Source organism: Siniperca chuatsi, linkage group LG11 (genome assembly GCF_020085105.1).
Source record: "Siniperca chuatsi isolate FFG_IHB_CAS linkage group LG11, ASM2008510v1, whole genome shotgun sequence".
In the NCBI taxonomy this organism is placed as follows: Eukaryota; Metazoa; Chordata; class Actinopteri; order Centrarchiformes; family Sinipercidae; genus Siniperca; species Siniperca chuatsi.
The window spans coordinates 15,507,328-15,525,497 of record NC_058052.1 but is presented as its reverse complement, the minus strand read 5'-3'; the positions used below and the strand labels follow the sequence as shown (position 1 = coordinate 15,525,497).

The following is an 18,170-nucleotide window of genomic DNA, read 5'->3' as shown; positions in this document are numbered from 1 at the left end:
TGCGTTGAATAAAATATTCAGTCTTTGAACCATAAATTCACTTATGTTCCCTTTAAGCCCACCTGCTCCCATTAAGCCTGCTTAACTGTGTTTCAATGGAGATTTTCACCCTTCCTTTTGACCTTTGAACCATTTTCCTAATTTTGACCTCACCTGATGAATCAGTTTGATAATTCTGATAATACCTATAATTAAATATCATTATATACAATCACCTCAAAGAGCATAGGTCTATGTTTAGCCTAGGAGAAAGTAGAAAGGGCAGAAATGTTGACGTATTTCTTGTTTATTTTGCTGAAGTTTTAGGTTAATGATACATGAGCTTCAAGATGTTGTGACTGATGTCTCCTCACAATGAACTGTATGTTACTCCACAATGAACCAAATGGTTTTAAAATGTGTTTTTACAATGTTTTCAAACTAGCCTGAAGTGATTAACATATGGAAATCAATTAAAGTTATTGTTTAACTGTACATTTACTATCTGTATAACATTGGTATTGAACCTGCAAAGTTTTTCTTTTTTAATGTACAACACAGTAATTAATCTAGTAAACAAGCACATAGAGTTAAAGTAAAAATAGTACACAAGTTTACCCAACAGTAATTCAAGTTACTTAAAATGTTGCATTAGCATTAGCTCCAGACAGCTAGTATAGTGGCTAGCTTGGTTAGCCATAACCTGATCATAGAAAAACTAAATTCTACTGGGTCACAAAACAGCTGTAATAAAAGGAGTACCTATTGATGATGCACCAATAAATGTATTTGGAGAGTAGATAAAAGATGTCTGTCAATATTTGCTTGGTCACAGATCAGACAAAATGGCAGCTGTAACAGTCAAGCTGAGAGAACAGTGCCAGACAGTTGTTGCTATGTTGCTGGGGTTGAAGGTTTAGGGCTGCATAAAACTAAACCTGAAATTAAACCTAGAAATTATCTAGTTACTAAATGTTAGTTTTTTTAAATTGTCCAATGTAAACTCTCCCGAAGTTTGTGAACCCATGAAATAGCCACAAAAAATACAGAGGACATGACCCCAGTGTCCTCAAAGGCGGCTACAGGCCTGCTTAGTATTACAAAGATAGTGACAGGATTAGAGAAGTTTTCAGTGTTCAGGTGTAAATCACAACATTAAACAGCTGGAAAAATGCAGACACACTGTAGTGTTAAAATGGACCACTTTACTCTTGCACAAGACATCCATAGAGTACATTTTCAATAGAAAAATAAAATTGCCTGCTTTGGAGCACATTTGAATGTAAGTGTGCCTCTTTTCTAGAACAACCCAAACCAACGCACACAGTTCAGAGATGGCTTTCTAAATGTTCATGTCTTTGCAGCAATTCCTTCAGCAGAACACACATTCATTGAGCTTATCGTTTGGTTCATGTGTAGTTTCCTAAAACAAGACAGATGCTCATCACAGTTAAACATGAAAATCTGTAACTGGCAGTGCAGCAGTCGGTGGATACAGCCAGGAGGCGCCGACAGCAAAAAGGTCTAAGAGGAGGAACCATGCATAGCCATGTGTTTGAAAAAAACAGCAGAACCCAGTTAAATCAGCAAAATAAAAGAACTACACACTCAATGTGTTTATTGAACACAATTGTGGTTAAACAGCAGATGGGGAAGATTTACAAAGAAATTCTGTCTGAACCACATGGAACCTACCCTTTCCATCCAAAATTAGTTTCTTTTAAATATAGTTGTTTTTTTTGTTTTTATGAATTCTCTCGCACATAAATAGCATCATTATTGCTCATTAGAAAAACAAAAATCTCTGAAAAGTACAACCCACACATACTGGCATTTAAATCTACAACATGGCATTTTATTGGCCATAACAAAGCTAAAGCAATGGTGAAAAGAAATGTTAGCAATCGAACTTAACTTACTTAAAAACTATGAAAATAAGCGTTTCAAAGCTTTGTCATAGTTAAAATTATTCTAGGTAAGAAAAGTAAGTCCTCAGAAATAAATCTATTGTACACAGAAACTGAAGCCAAATGACTACAAGGGAACTAATTCATTAATTTATACATGTACTTAGGAGACAATAGGTCCAAATAAAAACAGCCAAATTATGCTTGTTTAGTGAATATTTACAATTTTTAAGATAATCAGTGTTACAGATTAGCTTCATATATTTTAAATTCATTCATCTGCTCCGTTTGTTTGAGACGTCCGAATGCGATCGCCCGTGACTTCGTCACCAGACTCGTCTACTTCTTGATCCTGACAGAGAAAGAAAAACAATCAGTCAGTATAGCCCCTCTCAGACACGCACCCCTTGTGTTTCGGCTCCAGTCTTGAAGGGCTGATATAAGTTTTACAAACCACCAGATGTCACTGTGCTGTTGATTTTGAAGCCCTGAAGAGTTTAATCCTTTTTTTTTTTTTTTAGCACAAATGGAAAGAAAGCCCCAAAGCTTCATAAGGCTTCATCCACCCATCATTACTTTCATGACTGCAATCTCAATAGATTCGAACTGAATGTCCAGATTCACGTAAAGACTCCAGCAGCACATAGCGACACACGCAGGGAGATAAAATGCATGTCTTGTACTGTCTTCAAAGATCACTGTAATAAATGTATTATCTCAATCATCGTCTCTAGGAAACGCTGTGAAAGAACCAATTTTAGGGCATTGAGGAGATCATATCAGATTAGTCTATAGGCGTTTTCGTACCGGAGGAACTATTTCATAGTTTTGTTGTGATTAGGCTGCAAGAACAGGGAACAATTTTAGTTTTTAGAACGCCGTTTTGAGGAACTTTTTAAGCTCCTACTTCAGAGTTGGTACTCTCTCAGCACAACAGGTACCTTGAGTGACGTAAGTGTACAGCGATTGGTCAAACAAGCCAATGCTGCACCGGCAACCGCCATTTTTAAAAAGCTGTCTAAAACGTTAGCTGTGTAAACAACAGCTGGTAACGGCAGCCTTAAAAAAAAAAAAAAAGGAAGAAAACAGACAAGAGGTAACATTGCTATACCAACCGCCAACCAGCTTATGTCACTTCAGCGTTCCTATTGGGGGTGCGAATGCAAACAGACAAAAAAAAAAGCCCTTGAAGGTAGTAATGTAGTTCTCGGGGGAGCTCCCCAGTGGGCAGTTCCTCTCAGGGAGTCCCTAGAACTGTTTGGTCTGAAAACGCCTCATAAAAACAATTTTCCCCTTGCACCATGACAGGAAAAACAGGTTAAAAAACCAGATCAATAATAATCTGACCAACAGTTTCTCCATGTATTTCCAATGTTCGTTCATCGTTCAGCCAATTGTGCGGAAGAATAAATGAATATCCAGCCAAAAGCTTTACATACAGCATGTGAGCTAACAGGGATAACAGGAGAGTCTCAATTTAACATCCTGCCATTCAATGCTTGTGTCAAGACATCATAAAACAGGCAGCAGAATTCGGTCTCTAATAACATTAAAGGATTAAACTGATGTGAAAATGTTGCTGCTCTCTGTCTCTCTCTCCCCGCTCACTCTTGTGCACCAGGTGCCTAATATCGTGTGAGCACACAGCTCAAGCCGTAAATGTGCTGCTGGAAGCTATACACCTATGTTTGAATGACAAAATGCCATCACTTTAACAGATCGACGAAGCCAGCATTGTTACGTATACCCATATACCTGTCTGAACAGGGCTGATGAGCTCACTTCCTGCCTCAATGTAAAAATGAAATAGTTGAACAGCAATTTGGTGCTTTTTAAAAATGGTGCACCTTATTCAACACTGCCAGCAGCCCTTTGAAGGTGGACATCAAGGTGTTGGACGTCTTGCTAATCTGGTCATGGTAGATCGTCTTCTGCTCCTCCACAGTCTTCAGAGTCTGCTCAGTTTGGCGCAGAGTGTTTTTCACCTCCTCCAGCTCTTTGGACAAGGTTTTGTTGGCTTGCTCCAACTGCGCTTTAACCTTCGCATCTTCATCTGGAATGAGACACAACACAAAGTTAGATGGAGGATTACAGTGAAGGCAGGTCAACGATTAAGCACTTTTCTACAACTCAAACTTAACTATTAACAGCACTTGAGAAAATACTGGTTTGCAAATCACTTGATGTTTAGTAAAAAGTTTCTACTTGAAAAGTCATCTGTTGAAATCTGAAAATGCTAAGGAAATTTTGCTTTTCAAGCTGCATAACACTGGACATAATCTTATCAACCAAAGGTACATGTTTTTACAATTGTTAGTTAAGCTAGACTGCTAAAGTAGCTTGCTAAATTGTGCAAGTCCATTACGATCTCCTTCACTTTGTGACCAGTCTGTGGAAGTTAACGGTTTTAAGTATCTGGAGATTAATTACATAAAACTGTATTGACTCCTGCACATATATTGTTGTGATGTTGATGATTTGTGATGTCTTTTGTGTTTATTGTGTCAGGATTATTGTCTTTATTGGTGAGACAAGGACAATTCCTGCCCTGGTGGGACAATTAAGTTTAGTCTCTTAATTATTTTCTATTGTATAAAAAGGCACTCTTTACCACAGAATATTCACTATGAAAAACAATATTGCTGAATCATATTTTCTACTTCGTATGTTGCAGTTGGTAGCAATGTGCCAGTCCACGTTTCAACAGAAATCACAGAAGGAAGAATGCTGAATGAAGTAAGACTGGGCTCTTTTGTAGCAAAGCTCAAATTGAGTCAGATCATTGTCCAGATGGACTACAGACACAGAGTGTAGCCTGCAACTCATGAGACTATGAAACCATTTCCAAAGACAACATATGCAGTATAATACAATTCAAATCATACCTATTTTGGAATCCTGCATCATGAGCTTCTGTTCCATCTCCTCTCTTGCTTTCTCACTCTTCTCCAGTTTCTGCATCATGCTGCCGATGTCAACCATGGCTCCATTATACACAATCAGATTACTAGACTCACTGGCCTCTGCCTGAGCACGAGCTTTTGGAGCAGGAAGTAGTCCTCGGTTACCTGACAGAAAAAGAACAATTTCATAAAATTAAATTTAAAAAAACTGTGCTTAACTGATTGTATTAAATCATTGATGGAAACATGTTCAACCATAAAGACCCATGTCAGCTCACCTATGAGGTTTTCTATCTGGGCTTCATTAATGGAAGGAACAGGTTCATCCTTTCCCCTGTCTGTCAGTTTACGGTAGTAACATGACTCTCTTACCACCGGTTTGTTCAACAGCTTCTTTATCTGAAAAACAGACAAAAATCAGCATGACAGTGCAGGCTGATGTACATGTCCGCAGAGAAAAAAAGACAAAAACTTTAGTGGGCAGGCAGTGCGTGAGTAAGCAAAGTGTGTTCACCTGAGCACGAGAAAGGTGCAGTCCCAGTGTGTACAAGATCTCCTCCAGGTCTCTCTCCAGCAAATAGCCACAGTGGCTCTGGTCAAAGTAGACAAATGCCATCAGCAGCTCCTTGTTGTGTGTGACCATCTGCCTCTTCTCCTGGTGTAACAACAACCACCACATTTATACCAACAACCATGTTTACACTACATCAATGTCTTAATAACATGCCTACAACAATTACCAACCAACCTTGTCTTTAGAGGACCTCTCTTTTGACGACTTGCGATCATCCTTGCGGTCTTTCCTGTCTCTGTCATTGGAGTCATCATCATCCTTGTCTAAAAATATTGATTGAAATATCACGTTGAAAAGTAGAACAATGTTGAACAAGTGCCAATACATCCTTAAATTGTATTATTATTATTATTATTATTATTACTACTTTGTGTAAGAAACCAAAAGAAGAAAGCAATGTTTTTTCCCCACTTAAGGCCTCAGAAACGTGGAAATGTTATCCATCACAGGTTCAGCGTGGTGCATGGTTTCTCATCATTGACCAAAACATTGTGGGAAATTCAAAAATAATTGAATGGGTTGTATTTAAAGAAAAAGAGAGAGAAGTACCATCATCATCATCATCATCTGCATCTTCAGCCTCCATGGGGTCATATTCTTCAGCATTGGCCGTGCTGCCGTCATCTTCATTCTCCTCTTCATCTCGAGAGGAATCCTTTTTCACAGACTTTTCATCACACTGGTTAAAAACAAAAGTCACACAACTGCATGAAAATACGCAATTTGTTGAGCAAATGACAGACTGAAAATACCAGATAGCTTGCCTTCTTCTTCTCCTCCTCATCCTCTTTGGTCTTCTTTACAACTGGCTCTTCATTTTCCTCTTCTTTTTCCTTCTTTATTTCACGCTTTTCAGCCTCCTTCTTTTCAGCCTCCTTTTTGGCTTTCTTCTCCTTTTCCTTCTTCTCATCTTTGGTAGGAAAAGCAGCGAGGGCTTTAAATATGCGGTAGCCAAAGTCTCTCTGTAGCATCTCATTAAACAGCTCAGCGAATAGGGAAACCTGGTCAGAAAGAGAGGACAGTGTATTATCAACCTGCATCGAGAAAAATCTGTTTGTGAGACTTTAAACAGATTCAGTTGGTTTTCATAGATTACTATAGTACACATGCACTGTAGACTTCTTCCAAGTTCTGTGTAACACAGCATAAAACAAAATGCTGTGACCAGTAATTCTCACCTCAAAAGAGTGCTCCTTGTTGTCTTCCAGTCTGTAGTCCAGCAACACACTCAGGGACATGACACTGCAGTCAAATTTGCCATTCTTGGCTGCCCAGTTGGGGTGTACGAGGATGGTAGGCTCATCAGGGAGGATGTAGCGCCTCTCTCTCCGCTGGCGCTCAAGCTCCTCCTGCTTCTTCCTTTCCTCCTCCTAACACAGAAGAATGCTTCAGTTAGAAGACCAATTCAGATGAAATTTAAGATAAACCTAATTTCTGAAAAAGTTTTATAATATTGTGAAGACTGACAAAACTGTAAAATGTAATTCTTGTCTCTCAATAGCAATTCCATAGCTGTTTTGTAAAATATAAGACATTCCCAGTGTTGTCACTACTACTACTAAATTATCTCATGCCATTACATCTCATTCATATAATTATTTAATTAATAAAAATCTCTGTACCTCTCTGTCTTCCTCAGTGCGAGATGGCTCCTCTTCCTCAGCAACTTTGCTCTCTGGCTTCTCAGGCTCCTTGGACTCCTCCACCTGCTCCTCCACTTTCAGCTGCTTGGTGAGGCGAGCGATCAGCTGCGACTTTAACCCCTTAGAGCTTAGAGAGCGACAATCAAGCTCCTTGCGCAGGTCATTTACCTACAAGGGGAGAAAACAGGGACGTTAGAAATGCACATTCAACCTCAGAAAAAGAAGAGGGCAAAAGCTAGTTCTAATAAGTTCATTCCTTGTCTGTTCTCCTTGAACCTTACCTTCATTGATTTCGGGTCAAGTTTAGCCCAGTGAGTGGGAGTACTAACGTCCTTCAATTCATCGTCATCCTTCTCCTCTTCCTCCTTGACAGGAAATCATTAAGACAGAGACAGACAGAGAGAAAGACAGAGGTGGGATAGCAAACAGTCAGCACAACACTCAAGGCCTAAATGAACTTTAAAGTTGATCCGTGCAAGAAGCAAGGTCACATCTGTCTTTCATTGTTTCGTCCTAGTGAGCTCTCGACTGCTACTGAAGCATACACAGGGAAGCTCTCTAGCTCTTATTAAAACCAACAGAAATGCCCCCCAGCTGCCAATCAATCAATCTGTGGAACACAAAAAAAGGTATAAATCAATGAGAGGTGTGTCCAAAAGGTGTGTAGGTACATCAGAAGCTGGTCTCCAAACGGAGTGAAGATAGGGTGGCCCTACCATGGTCTATGACTGGGGTATTGGGTATTGTCATTTATGGGTTTTATACACCTACGTCAGATAGGAGCCATCTGTCCAACCAACTGCCCTGGAAAAACCAAATTCTACATATAGTCCAAATGTGAATGTAGAATCCAACAACAAGAAAAGACAAGAAACAGGACTTGGGGGAGGTTCTCTTTTCGAAGTCAGATGATATCAAATTGATGTGAAAAATCATATAAAAATGAACATTTCTACAACAAACACATTATTTACACGCAACTGACTCCACAGATTCCAGTGTAAAGAAATGTTTCAGATTCCAGCAACACTGACTCAAATGTGAGAAACGATGAGACCATTGCTACACCAATATGCAAACACCCAAATTCCAAGCAGGTTAAGCAAGTATTGTTTAAAATAATGCATAACAAAATGCTAGGATTAACATGAAGGATTATACCCAGGTTAGCACCCAATTATGAGGTGTTTGAGGAGCTGGAAGCTGTTTTATCAGTTGCGATCAAGGCCTACACAACACAACCTAGTCTCACTGCTTCCACTGTATGTGTCTGCTGGATGTGAGGGAAGGTGGATGTGCTGATGGAGGAGTTGGAGCAGAGGAGAAGGGGACAGGTGGAGGAGTAAACAGAAGAAGCCTAGGTGAGGTTTGGTGGAACAATAATCTGCTTGTGTCTGTCTGTGTGAATTGTGAGGTGTGCTTTGTGTCTCATGTGTATCTGGGGTTTGTTTTTTGTAATTCCTGTGCCTTCCTGTGAGAAGCGGAAATGAGAAGAGAGGGATTAGCGGTTCAGTGCCTGTTCTCCATCCGCCTCCTTTCGCTCGGCCGACAGCTTCTCAGCCAGCTGCTCCCGGAGTCGCCGTGACAGCACCTCCCACTCTGAGCGGGTAGGAAGACAATGCCAAACATCCGGAAGAAACAAAACCACTGTCTCCACATGAGCAGGGACTGTCCGCCCCTTGTGTGTCTCCTCCGGCCGATGATAGCGAATCTCTGCAAAACGATACCTGTCGCAAAGGAAGAAGGTGCATTGGAAAGAAACATCCTGGTCAGGACACAGTATAAAAGGCAAGCCTTGCTAGGGCGAGCCTTCTACAGCTACTCCCTCCCATGAGGTCACTGAATGATTGTACACATCATTACAGTGACCCTTCTCCCACTCAACACACAGCATAGACAAATGGACCCAGTCTGCAGCTCTCCAACTGTTGTCACAGGTTACGGCAGCCATTTTGAGAAAGTTGACAGACAATCACATAAAATAAATCACACCCCCAAATTCATCCCCATTATAGCTTCAGTCAATTATGTATGGGTGTTCTGCATTTAACCTAGGATACACTACATTAGGGTTGTGCGAAGAGAGACACAATAAACAGGACAGTGAAAGCCAGTTAAATATATAAGATATTTAACAGAGAGAAGAATAAATAAAAAAAATAAAAAACAAAGTAATGGCAGTGTCTTCTGGTCCAGGCCACTGCTTCCAGCCACAGTCCATGCGTTTGGTTTTTCATCACAATGAAATATGCATATATGTATAGAGAGTGTGACAGAAAGAGAGAGCCAAGACGACAACACACAAAAGGCCAAAAAGAACATTGCACAAAATAAATAATAGTAAATAATAGGTAGCAAATTAACAACACAATACTCATTAATATAAAAAAGGAAACAAAAAAGATCAACCAACATGTCCAGGATGAGATTCAGTATAGAGGTAGCAACATTATTTAGCATATTATACTCATATTACTCAATTTGGGATTGTTGCATCAGCAGAGTTAATAGATTTAAACAGAAACACAATCAATGAGAAAAATAAATTGATAAAATAACAGCGCTTACCACTGAGTGCACAGACTAAGGTCTATGCCTGTGAGTGCCTTGCAACAGCGTATGGCTGTCTTTATAAGGACTGAGGGATCCCTCTCTGGGTCAGCTCCATCCAGAGAGGGAGACCAGTGACCACCAATGGCCATGGCCTCATCTTTACCTCTCATTCCCACCAAAAACTAAAGGAGAAAGACAGACGGGGTACAAAGGAGAGCCACAGAGTAGAATAGGTTAGATGGATATGGGGAATGACAATATGGATAAGGGGTATGGAGAGCAAAAAGGAGGACAGAGAGAGAGGAAGACAAAAAGGTCAGCAGCATGTCCAAATAATTATGCCTATGAGGATCCACAACCAAAAGAGAAACGTCAGTAAGGACTCCTCCACATTGTGAGTACTCAGCAATGGAATAGGATCATTACATCATTTTCAGCTCACGTGCATGGTACAAGCATGGAAAGTGGGTGATGTACCTTGATGAGTCTAGCAGGATGTTGGAAGGAGTCTTTGACTTCCTGGGCATCCTCTGCCAGAGCACAGGACTTGTGATAGAGCTCCTCTATACTGGGGTTAGCCAGTAGCATCACCTGAAACATAGACCACATCAAAATTACAATCCTTAAAATATTCATGAAATCAAACCCCATTTTTGACACCATTTATGGTTACATACCTACCGGGTACCCACCGGGTCAGCCACTTGAGCTAGTTCTAAGCTGCTTAGATTGCGCATACAAATATACATGTCTAAAATTTTATTAATATGGACATGCTACACATTGTTAGATCGGTTAGATTCTCCACAATGTAATCGTTCAGTTCATTTAACAGAAACCATGAGCACCAAACTATAATCCATTCAGATTTACCGGAATGGTAAAAAAAAAAAAAAAAAAAAAAAAAAAAGGGTGACTCCCTACCTTTGAAGTGGTCACAAAGTGCGAATGTGTGTCCATTCCTTGATTATTTATTTTCCTTTAATCCGTAAGGGTCCAACGATCAAAAGAATCAAAACGTTTTTTCATAAAAAATTAATCCAAGTTGAAATAACTACAGTAACCTTCGGCTTTCAACCTTTCTAAGGTGGGCTACCAGTGAAGTTTTACCGTTTTCCAAATGGGGTTTTATTGGATTGCTCAGAGTGCAAATCACTCTCTGCATCTGAGTTGGGTTGTGAACTCTCTAGCATCATTATCACACGATTGTTGTTTAATTATATGCTCGTTTCAGCTTGACCTACATTTCATTATTAATCAATAAAAGGGACGTTGTGTTTACTCCTGTCCATCATGCGGTGCATTCAGTGCAACGTGAGCTCGCAAGCAGACATCCACGGTAGTGCTGCTTTTTTCCCCCCACAATCGAATGTTTTTTTTACAATTCGATTATATAATCAAATTTAGAATATTTGTTGACAGCCCCAGTTCAATGTATCGTTGACAGTCATACCTTAGCACTGTAGGTGTGGTTGGCATCAGGAGGGTCCAGCACAGCCGTATTCTTGACAGGAGGATCCACCTCTTTGTGCAAGATGTGGAAGTTGCAGGCATTATTAAACTGGAAGGGTCTTGTCAGGGGGAAGGCATCCACCCAGGTGAAGACAGCATCAAAGAAGTCACTGGGAATGTAGAGGCTCTGATAGCGCCTTCTCAGTTCCATCATGTCACAGCTGGAGCTGGAGAACCCACAGAGGACAGTTAATACCCCCACAACACAAACTAGTACATACTGTTGACTATCATACCTGTGTTTAACATACAATACAACACTTCAGTGATGTGTTTTCACTGAAAGCATTGTACTCACCCATCTAAGCTGAACTTGGAAAACTGGACGGTGTAGCGAGGAACCACCCGGCGAGGCCGTCGAGGTGAGCGGTCACGTCTGGGAGAGCGGTCTCTGGAACGTTTGCGTGCAGGCGAGCGTTCTCTTGACCGTCTGCGCTCACGGTCTCTGTCTCGACTAAAGAATGGAGTAAAAACACTAAGATGAATAACTAATGCATATTGCATTTTTAGTGACAAAAATCTGATGATATCTGGTGTTATCTATCGCCATCCCACCTGCGTTCCTCTTTAGTCCTGAGGATGAGCTCAGGGCCTCGATCATTGCGACTGGGGAAACGAGGAGGAGGCTCAATTCGTCGGACAGGCTGCGGCTGTGGCATCATTCTCACTGGGGGCTGAAGCAGACCCCCGGAAAACACATCTAGAGACATGGGAAAAAATGCAGAACACTTGGTTGTACTTACACTTAACATACAACAAAGACAGCTTTGATTTTGTGGTCAATGTTTTGCCAAAACAGCTGCAAAGATAGTGGTGATTGTCACCACTTGTTTGACTGCTTTATATCCAGTACTAGATAAATGCAATCCCACAGACAAGTACTTTACCTTTTGGAGGAGGCTGTGGCAGCAGAGGCTGAGGAGGGTTTTGGAGGAGAGGGGCCAGAGAGGCAGCAGACAACTGGGCCTGCAGGAGGGAAGGAGGGGGAGCCTGGGCCGGAACATTGAACGTGTTTGGGGGAGGTAGCGACTGCAGCATGGTGGGGGCTGCCTTCATCATGTTAGGAGCTTGAGGCTGGCTCTAGAGAAGAGGGGGAAAAAGAAAAGAATAAATAGAGGTGAGCATATGTTCAACGGCAGACCTGAAACAATCTTCATTTATCATGCCTATGACTGCTTAGCAAATAAGATGAACTGTACAAAAACTTGGTCAGTGGCTGCTTGAAAGACAGAAGCTGGGAAAAGGTCTGAATGTCTAAATTCACGCTAAACTGAAGTAGCATTTCCTGTTTTGAGTTTCATGTCTGGTGTATAGCCTGTAGTCAAGACCAAAAGAAACCATGACCAGTTCTGCTTTATCAATCACATGCTGCATTTAAAAACATTTATGACTGAGCAGCATATTCTGAGGATATTTTATATTAGTGAGCACACAAGTTCGGCATCATGCTTTCAACGGAAAAGATGGTGCTGAAATCAAATGAGATCACATCTGGCCCTCGGGCTGAAAAAGAGTCAACCAAAAGGCCACACTGCCACCACATTCAGAAATATTAACTTAACTATAAATACCATTATAAAAATTGCACATGTCTCTCTGCTTGGTAAGGCACTGATTCAATTGGTGAGATACTGATTTGAGTGGTACTTCAAACCAAATCTTTATATCAAAGATTATTGTAATCCAGCACAACCTCTTAATGTATTTTCAAGATCTCTGAATTGAGCTGCAGTTACAGTATATTATCAAGCAATTCTACATGGTTAAACAAATACTCGTTTCACACTACATACTGTATTCTCATTTATAGCAACTTTTCTTGAAGTCCCTGTCATCTGCAATGTCCCCTGTAGAGAGATTTATTGATTTAAATATTAAGAAGCCCAAAGTAGGAAAACACTGCTGAAACAAAAGTAACAACTCAAGCAACATTAGTTTGTTTTCCAAACAAAAAAATATGTATAACCTTGGTAAACAGGCTGTAATCTACCACAAAAAGCACATTCAAAATGCATAATGAGGTAATAGTATAAAAATAGTCTGTCTGTAAGACAAATTAATGTTCCTTAAAACAAAGAAAAGTATTGTTAAACCATTACAATAATGTGGTTCTATCCATTTGGCAATGGCAGCAAACTAAATGAACAAGCAAAAACTGTAGTTAAGAATAGATGTTGTTCACCATGCATAGGTGAAGCAAGAAAGCCAGGAAACGAAAGAAAGAAAATCTAAGAAAGAAACTGAGTAGGGAGAAGGATCAACAAGGTCTCAAAAGGGTTAGGGGGTTACATTTTGTCTGTTGTCCGCAGTGGAGTGCATGTCTGAGTAGCGCAGCTGCATCCCTGGTTCATTGTAAAGGCTGCCGAGCTGTGGGGAAGCTTGAGGTAAAGGCTGAGGCTGCTGCTGATGCTAGGAGGGATTGAGAACACAACAGTCAATACAAGACAGAGAGGTACAGGGAAAGATCAAATCTGAAAAAACAAACAAAACACTTAAATGTATTAGGACTCTCCTCAGACTAAGCCAGGTGAATTGTCCAGGATTTAAAATGAACCTGTGGATCTCACTTTTGGATATACAAAATTCAAATACGTTGTCATTTTCACCATAGCTTCTGTCACAAAGGCAAGTCAATGGCTGAAATTAACTGAAGCAAAGAGACAAATACAAAATACAGAGTAAATGTTTCCTATCTTTGGAAGGACTAGATTGGGGGAATTTATTTTGGAATCTCAATTCACATTTTGTGCAAATCCCAGTATCAGTGGGACTCTTTTTCAAATGTGAAAAAAGCTATTATGTGAATATTATTACATAGTAAGTAAGAATTAATTAAATCCTTTAAAAGCAAAAAAGTCAAACAAAGTATGTGTCTTTAAATTTTTGTAGCAGACAGGGCAATTTTAAAACCATGGCTAAATGTAGTGAAAACACAGATATTGTGCTGATTGCGTTTAAAAAAAAGATACCAAAAATCAAAAAGTGAATAAAAATTCAAGGAGAAACCCTCAGTTTGTATTAATGTGCCCAACAATGTTGTCCTCTCCTTTCTGAGTGACTGAGTGCAACCTCTGAGTGTTCTCACCGACTGGTTTGCTAGCTGAGGTAAGGTCTGGATGCGCTGGGCGTTCCACTTGAAGGGCATGTTTGGGTTGTACACAGCTTCCACTAGGACCCGGTCACCCACCTGAGGAGTCTTCCCCTTCACAGCACTGCAAAAGAAAAAAAAAAAAAAAAAAGCCTTCAGACATCTCTGAACATCTCTATATGTCTGGTCACATCGGTTTCAAGTTGAAAAAGGTGCATATATCATTTGGAACTGTCTGTTATGGGTGCCAAATAATGGCCTGGGAATTGACATGGGCAGGGTAACACCGGCATAAGAAAAAGGCAGTGTTAGTGTAATGATTAAGTCTAATGACAGCATTTGATGAGAGCATTTCACTTATAATTCCACCAACACACTAATTTGCACAAGAAATACAGTCTAAAAGATTCCAAGGACCATACTCTCTTTCACCTTAGCTGAAAGAAGACATCTTCATCTACAAAGCCAAATGTGTCATGTAGCTTGTTGACAACACCAGTGAAGACTCGCTGCTTCTGTGGCTGCGTCTGCTGTTGGTGGCTTGAACGTGGGGTTGGGTAGGAAACAGTAATCTGGGCTGTCTGCTGCGGGTTGGACAGGCTTAGGCTGGTGGGCAAAGCGACGGGGGGCTGAGGGTTGAGAAAAGAAAGAAATATCAAAAAACCTGTTACTTTGGTTGCATGTCTAAACCCAATCAGTAAATACCATGGCTACTCAACTTTGATAGAAAGCAAAGGGAGATATTTTGATAGTGAATCAAAATATCTAAATAAACTAAACACAAAGCCATAAAGAAAACTGGAAAATAACCATCAGGAATCAATAAGGCAAAAAACCTTTGATCTGTTCATGTTTGGGTTGTACACAGCTTCCTCTGGATTTCAGTTTCAAGTGCAAGGATGTAAACAGATAGGACTGATCTAGGCATGTATGTCTTGGAGTTCGCTTCTTCTACTCTGAGAAAAATATCAATATTTGCAATGAATCTGAGAAATATACAAATAAGGTGATGGAAGACCTACACAATAGGCTCACTCCAACAATGCTGTATCTGCTCAGATAGAAAAGTAATAAGAAACTGGCTGTGTAAAGAGGTATTTTATATTAAGTTGAGCCTTGGACAGAATGCTGCTTTGGGGTAAACCTGACAACAAGTATTTTACAGCAGTGTAGTTTGTGATGTGAGAACAAAGAATGAAGAAAAACTACACAGATCTCTTGCTCAATGCATGCTGGGATAGGCGCCATTCCCTTATGACCCTGAACATGATACACATGTATAAATGGATAAACATGGGAGAAAAAAATACATATGTATGTGGCAAGCCTGGATTGGCATCTTTGAAATGATAAAAAATGAATATGGCAAATGTATGTGTTTTTGCACATTTACCTGAGAAATCAGCGCCTGTTGAGGCTGTGGAAGCTGTGAAGAAAGAAGGAAAACAGAAAATACCAAGAGTGAACATTTTGTTGACTTGATACTATAGATTTGTCCCCATTGCAATGCCACACTTTGTGCTCTCATAACAGTTCTTTACAGCCCATGGTTGCATGTTTACTATTGAATTCCACTGGTGGAAAAAAAGATATATATTGCGCTACATATGAACACTTAAGTTGTTGCATCAAATTACCCTTAGAGCACATTCACATGATCTGCCTGAAGAGAAGATTAGTTAGTTATTAAGAAATATTGAGCGCTATAGCGTAAGGAAAAATGGATAAGAAAGATTCCAGGAGAAAATTTAATCTCACTTTAAAAGAGTGCAAAGGGATATTATACATGTTATAATCTATATGAAGCAGTGACAAATCTAAATATAAAGCATAATTCCAATCTAATATATTTTGGAAAGTCTAAACCAACCAATATATTCTTCAGGGTTAGTATGAGCAGAGGACTATCCAAAATAAAGTGTGACACAAAGCAAAATGAGCCTATGTTTCACCTGATGAGGTACATTGTACAGTTGCTGTTGAGGGGGTTGCTGGGGAGGTTGCTGCTGTTGCTGTTGTTGCTGTTGTTGCTGCTGTTGTTGCTGCTGCTGCTGTTGCTGATACTGCTGGAGGGCTGAATTAATCTGAGACTATATACATTACAAAGAACATGGGAGAGAAAGTAGTTGATCAATCAGTGTTACATGTGACCGTGGCAAGATGGATACATGAGTGTGCTTAGGACTCCCTCACTGTGACTGACCTGCTGTAGTGCAGCTGCGGCAGCTGCTGCAGCTTGCTGCTGCAAGGCCGCAGTTTGCTGAGACAGCTGATAGTTTGCAGCAGACTGGTTGCTGAGAGAGACTGCAGCCAAGGCTGACTGCTGAGAGTAAACAGAGGGAGATGCTCCCAGAAGAGATGGCTGTTGCACACCAAGAGCTGCAGAGAGGGAAAATACGGTACTGAATTCAGAGAGGTGTGAAAAAATACACTAAATGGGACATGTTGGTGTAGAATAGGATGGGGAAGATGATGTGATGGCATGATAAGAGTCAGTAAGAAAAAGTCCATATAACTAAAATAGTACAACATTAAATGTTTGTGTAATCGTGTACCCAATAAGAGAGGAAATGAAACAGCCTGGGAACCTCTGATTTGCTTTACTCACAGTGCAGGCTGTTGAGGTCAAGAGACTGTCCCGAGTGGCCCGGTTGTGACACCGCTGTGGTGGCAAATTGAGTCGCCCACGGCGGATTCTTCTGTCCCCCGTATTGGGCCATGACTCACTCAGGTTAAGGGCAGTGTCTGCTCACCAGGCGGATGGTTGTCACTAAAAAAAAAATGCATAAGATTAGGTATATTCCAGCAGATACCAGGGATAAAGGAATTTTGATAACACAACGTGTGTAACTGACAAACTTGAACTGTATCCATACATCTCAATCCAAAATTAAATAGTATTAATTCCAAGAAGCTAAATTCGGATAAGCCACAACAACATTTAACTTTAGCTAGTTCCTACGGTTATCTTACAATAGTTTAACGTCGTTAGCCTAACGTGAGGGACTGAAATAAGCCGTTTTGAAGGGACGATTTAGGACTGCGAGAGAATGACGCAGGAAGCATAACACATTTTTACCCTTGATTTCTGGAGTGCTCCGTAGATAGCGTAAATGCTGACACAGCAACATCGACAGGCTCAACAGCAGTCTGGCTAACGTTAGCCACTTTAACTGACAGTAGGCTAGCGCAGGCAGCTAGCTAACATTTTACGTCTGTCTAGCAAGCTAATGCTGTTGTTGTGGTTATCAGCAGCTAACTAAAGCTTCAATTAATTATGGCTTCGTCGACATTACTAAAACGTGCCTTATTTATCTACTACTATATTGAAACGCGGCATTGCTACTGTAAGAAACATAAAGTAGCTATATATAGCTAGCCAACACTTAACGTTAGCATTTGCACATCGTTAGCTTTGTTGCCAGATTAGCCTCGTGCTGGATTTGTTATCGAAAGCGAGGCCCTAATTAACGTTCGCTGGCTCTGGCAGTTAGCACTGAATGGCCAATGTTTTAAAACAACAAAAACACACATTCACAAATGGCAGCAACTCTTCTGCATGCACTCAATAATTGTACTTCAAATTTACATGAAATATTCACGTTAAATTACGTAGTAAGGATTGGATTAAAACATTGACAACACTGCTTACCGCTGTCCCCTTCACCGGCCGATGTAGACATAAATTGCGCATGCGCGGCCTGGCGAAAACTATCCGTGTCCCAAGTGGCCAGATTCAGTGGATACAGTGGTTCATCTGTACTTGTCAAATAACTTACTTGTAATAACTTGCTGTTTGCCTGTGCTTCCAGAGCATGAGTAAAAAATATAGGACAGACTCTAATCATTATTTAGTGTAAAGACTGTGTCACAATTCACTATCCTTTGCTTTTATTCTTGTATGAGTAGTCATTCCTCGTTTTTTTCTCTACCCACATAGGACATAATGACACAAGTCGTAACTATAATAAAATAACAACAGTAATAATTAAAAAAGGGAATCAACAACAA

The 18,170-nt window shown here is 40.3% G+C and overlaps 1 protein-coding gene across 5 annotated transcripts; it reads right to left on the bottom strand.

Moving 5' to 3' along the window:
- Window positions 1-1,164: 1,164 nt before the first annotated feature.
- Window positions 1,165-17,964, bottom strand: ccar1 (cell division cycle and apoptosis regulator 1). 5 transcript variants are annotated; one of them, XM_044213465.1, is made up of 26 exons: window positions 17,812-17,964; window positions 16,768-16,929; window positions 16,363-16,538; window positions 16,112-16,249; window positions 15,553-15,585; window positions 14,592-14,788; window positions 14,157-14,283; window positions 13,361-13,480; window positions 11,959-12,151; window positions 11,627-11,771; window positions 11,370-11,546; window positions 11,013-11,238; window positions 10,037-10,150; window positions 9,575-9,741; window positions 8,523-8,733; window positions 7,288-7,371; window positions 6,986-7,174; window positions 6,542-6,733; window positions 6,128-6,364; window positions 5,913-6,042; window positions 5,538-5,626; window positions 5,304-5,444; window positions 5,068-5,188; window positions 4,772-4,954; window positions 3,734-3,939; window positions 1,165-2,238 (listed from the first exon to the last, which is right to left on the bottom strand). In XM_044213465.1, the coding sequence occupies exons 2-26, from the start codon at window positions 16,877-16,879 to the stop codon at window positions 2,158-2,160; spliced, it is 3,789 nt and encodes a 1,262-aa protein (XP_044069400.1). In that variant the 5' UTR covers window positions 16,880-16,929; window positions 17,812-17,964; the 3' UTR covers window positions 1,165-2,157. The 5 variants fall into 5 exon arrangements, with proteins under 5 accessions (XP_044069400.1, XP_044069402.1, XP_044069401.1 ...); XM_044213467.1 differs by having other exon boundaries at window positions 11,370-11,525; XM_044213466.1 differs by lacking the exon at window positions 17,812-17,964 and adding an exon at window positions 17,239-17,571.
- Window positions 17,965-18,170: the final 206 nt, after the last annotated feature.

Bases quoted from the DNA above. Each gene is read 5' to 3' on its own strand.
- ccar1 (XM_044213465.1), bottom strand. From the start codon at position 16,879: ATGGCCCAATACGGGGGACAGAAGAATCCGCCGTGGGCGACTCAATTT. The intron at 16,539-16,767 runs GTGAGTAAAGCA...CCCTCTCTGCAG, and splicing joins TGACCTCAACAGCCTGCACT to CTCTTGGTGTGCAACAGCCA. The intron at 14,789-15,552 runs GTAAATGTGCAA...CTCAACCCTCAG, and splicing joins AACAGGCGCTGATTTCTCAG to CCCCCCGTCGCTTTGCCCAC.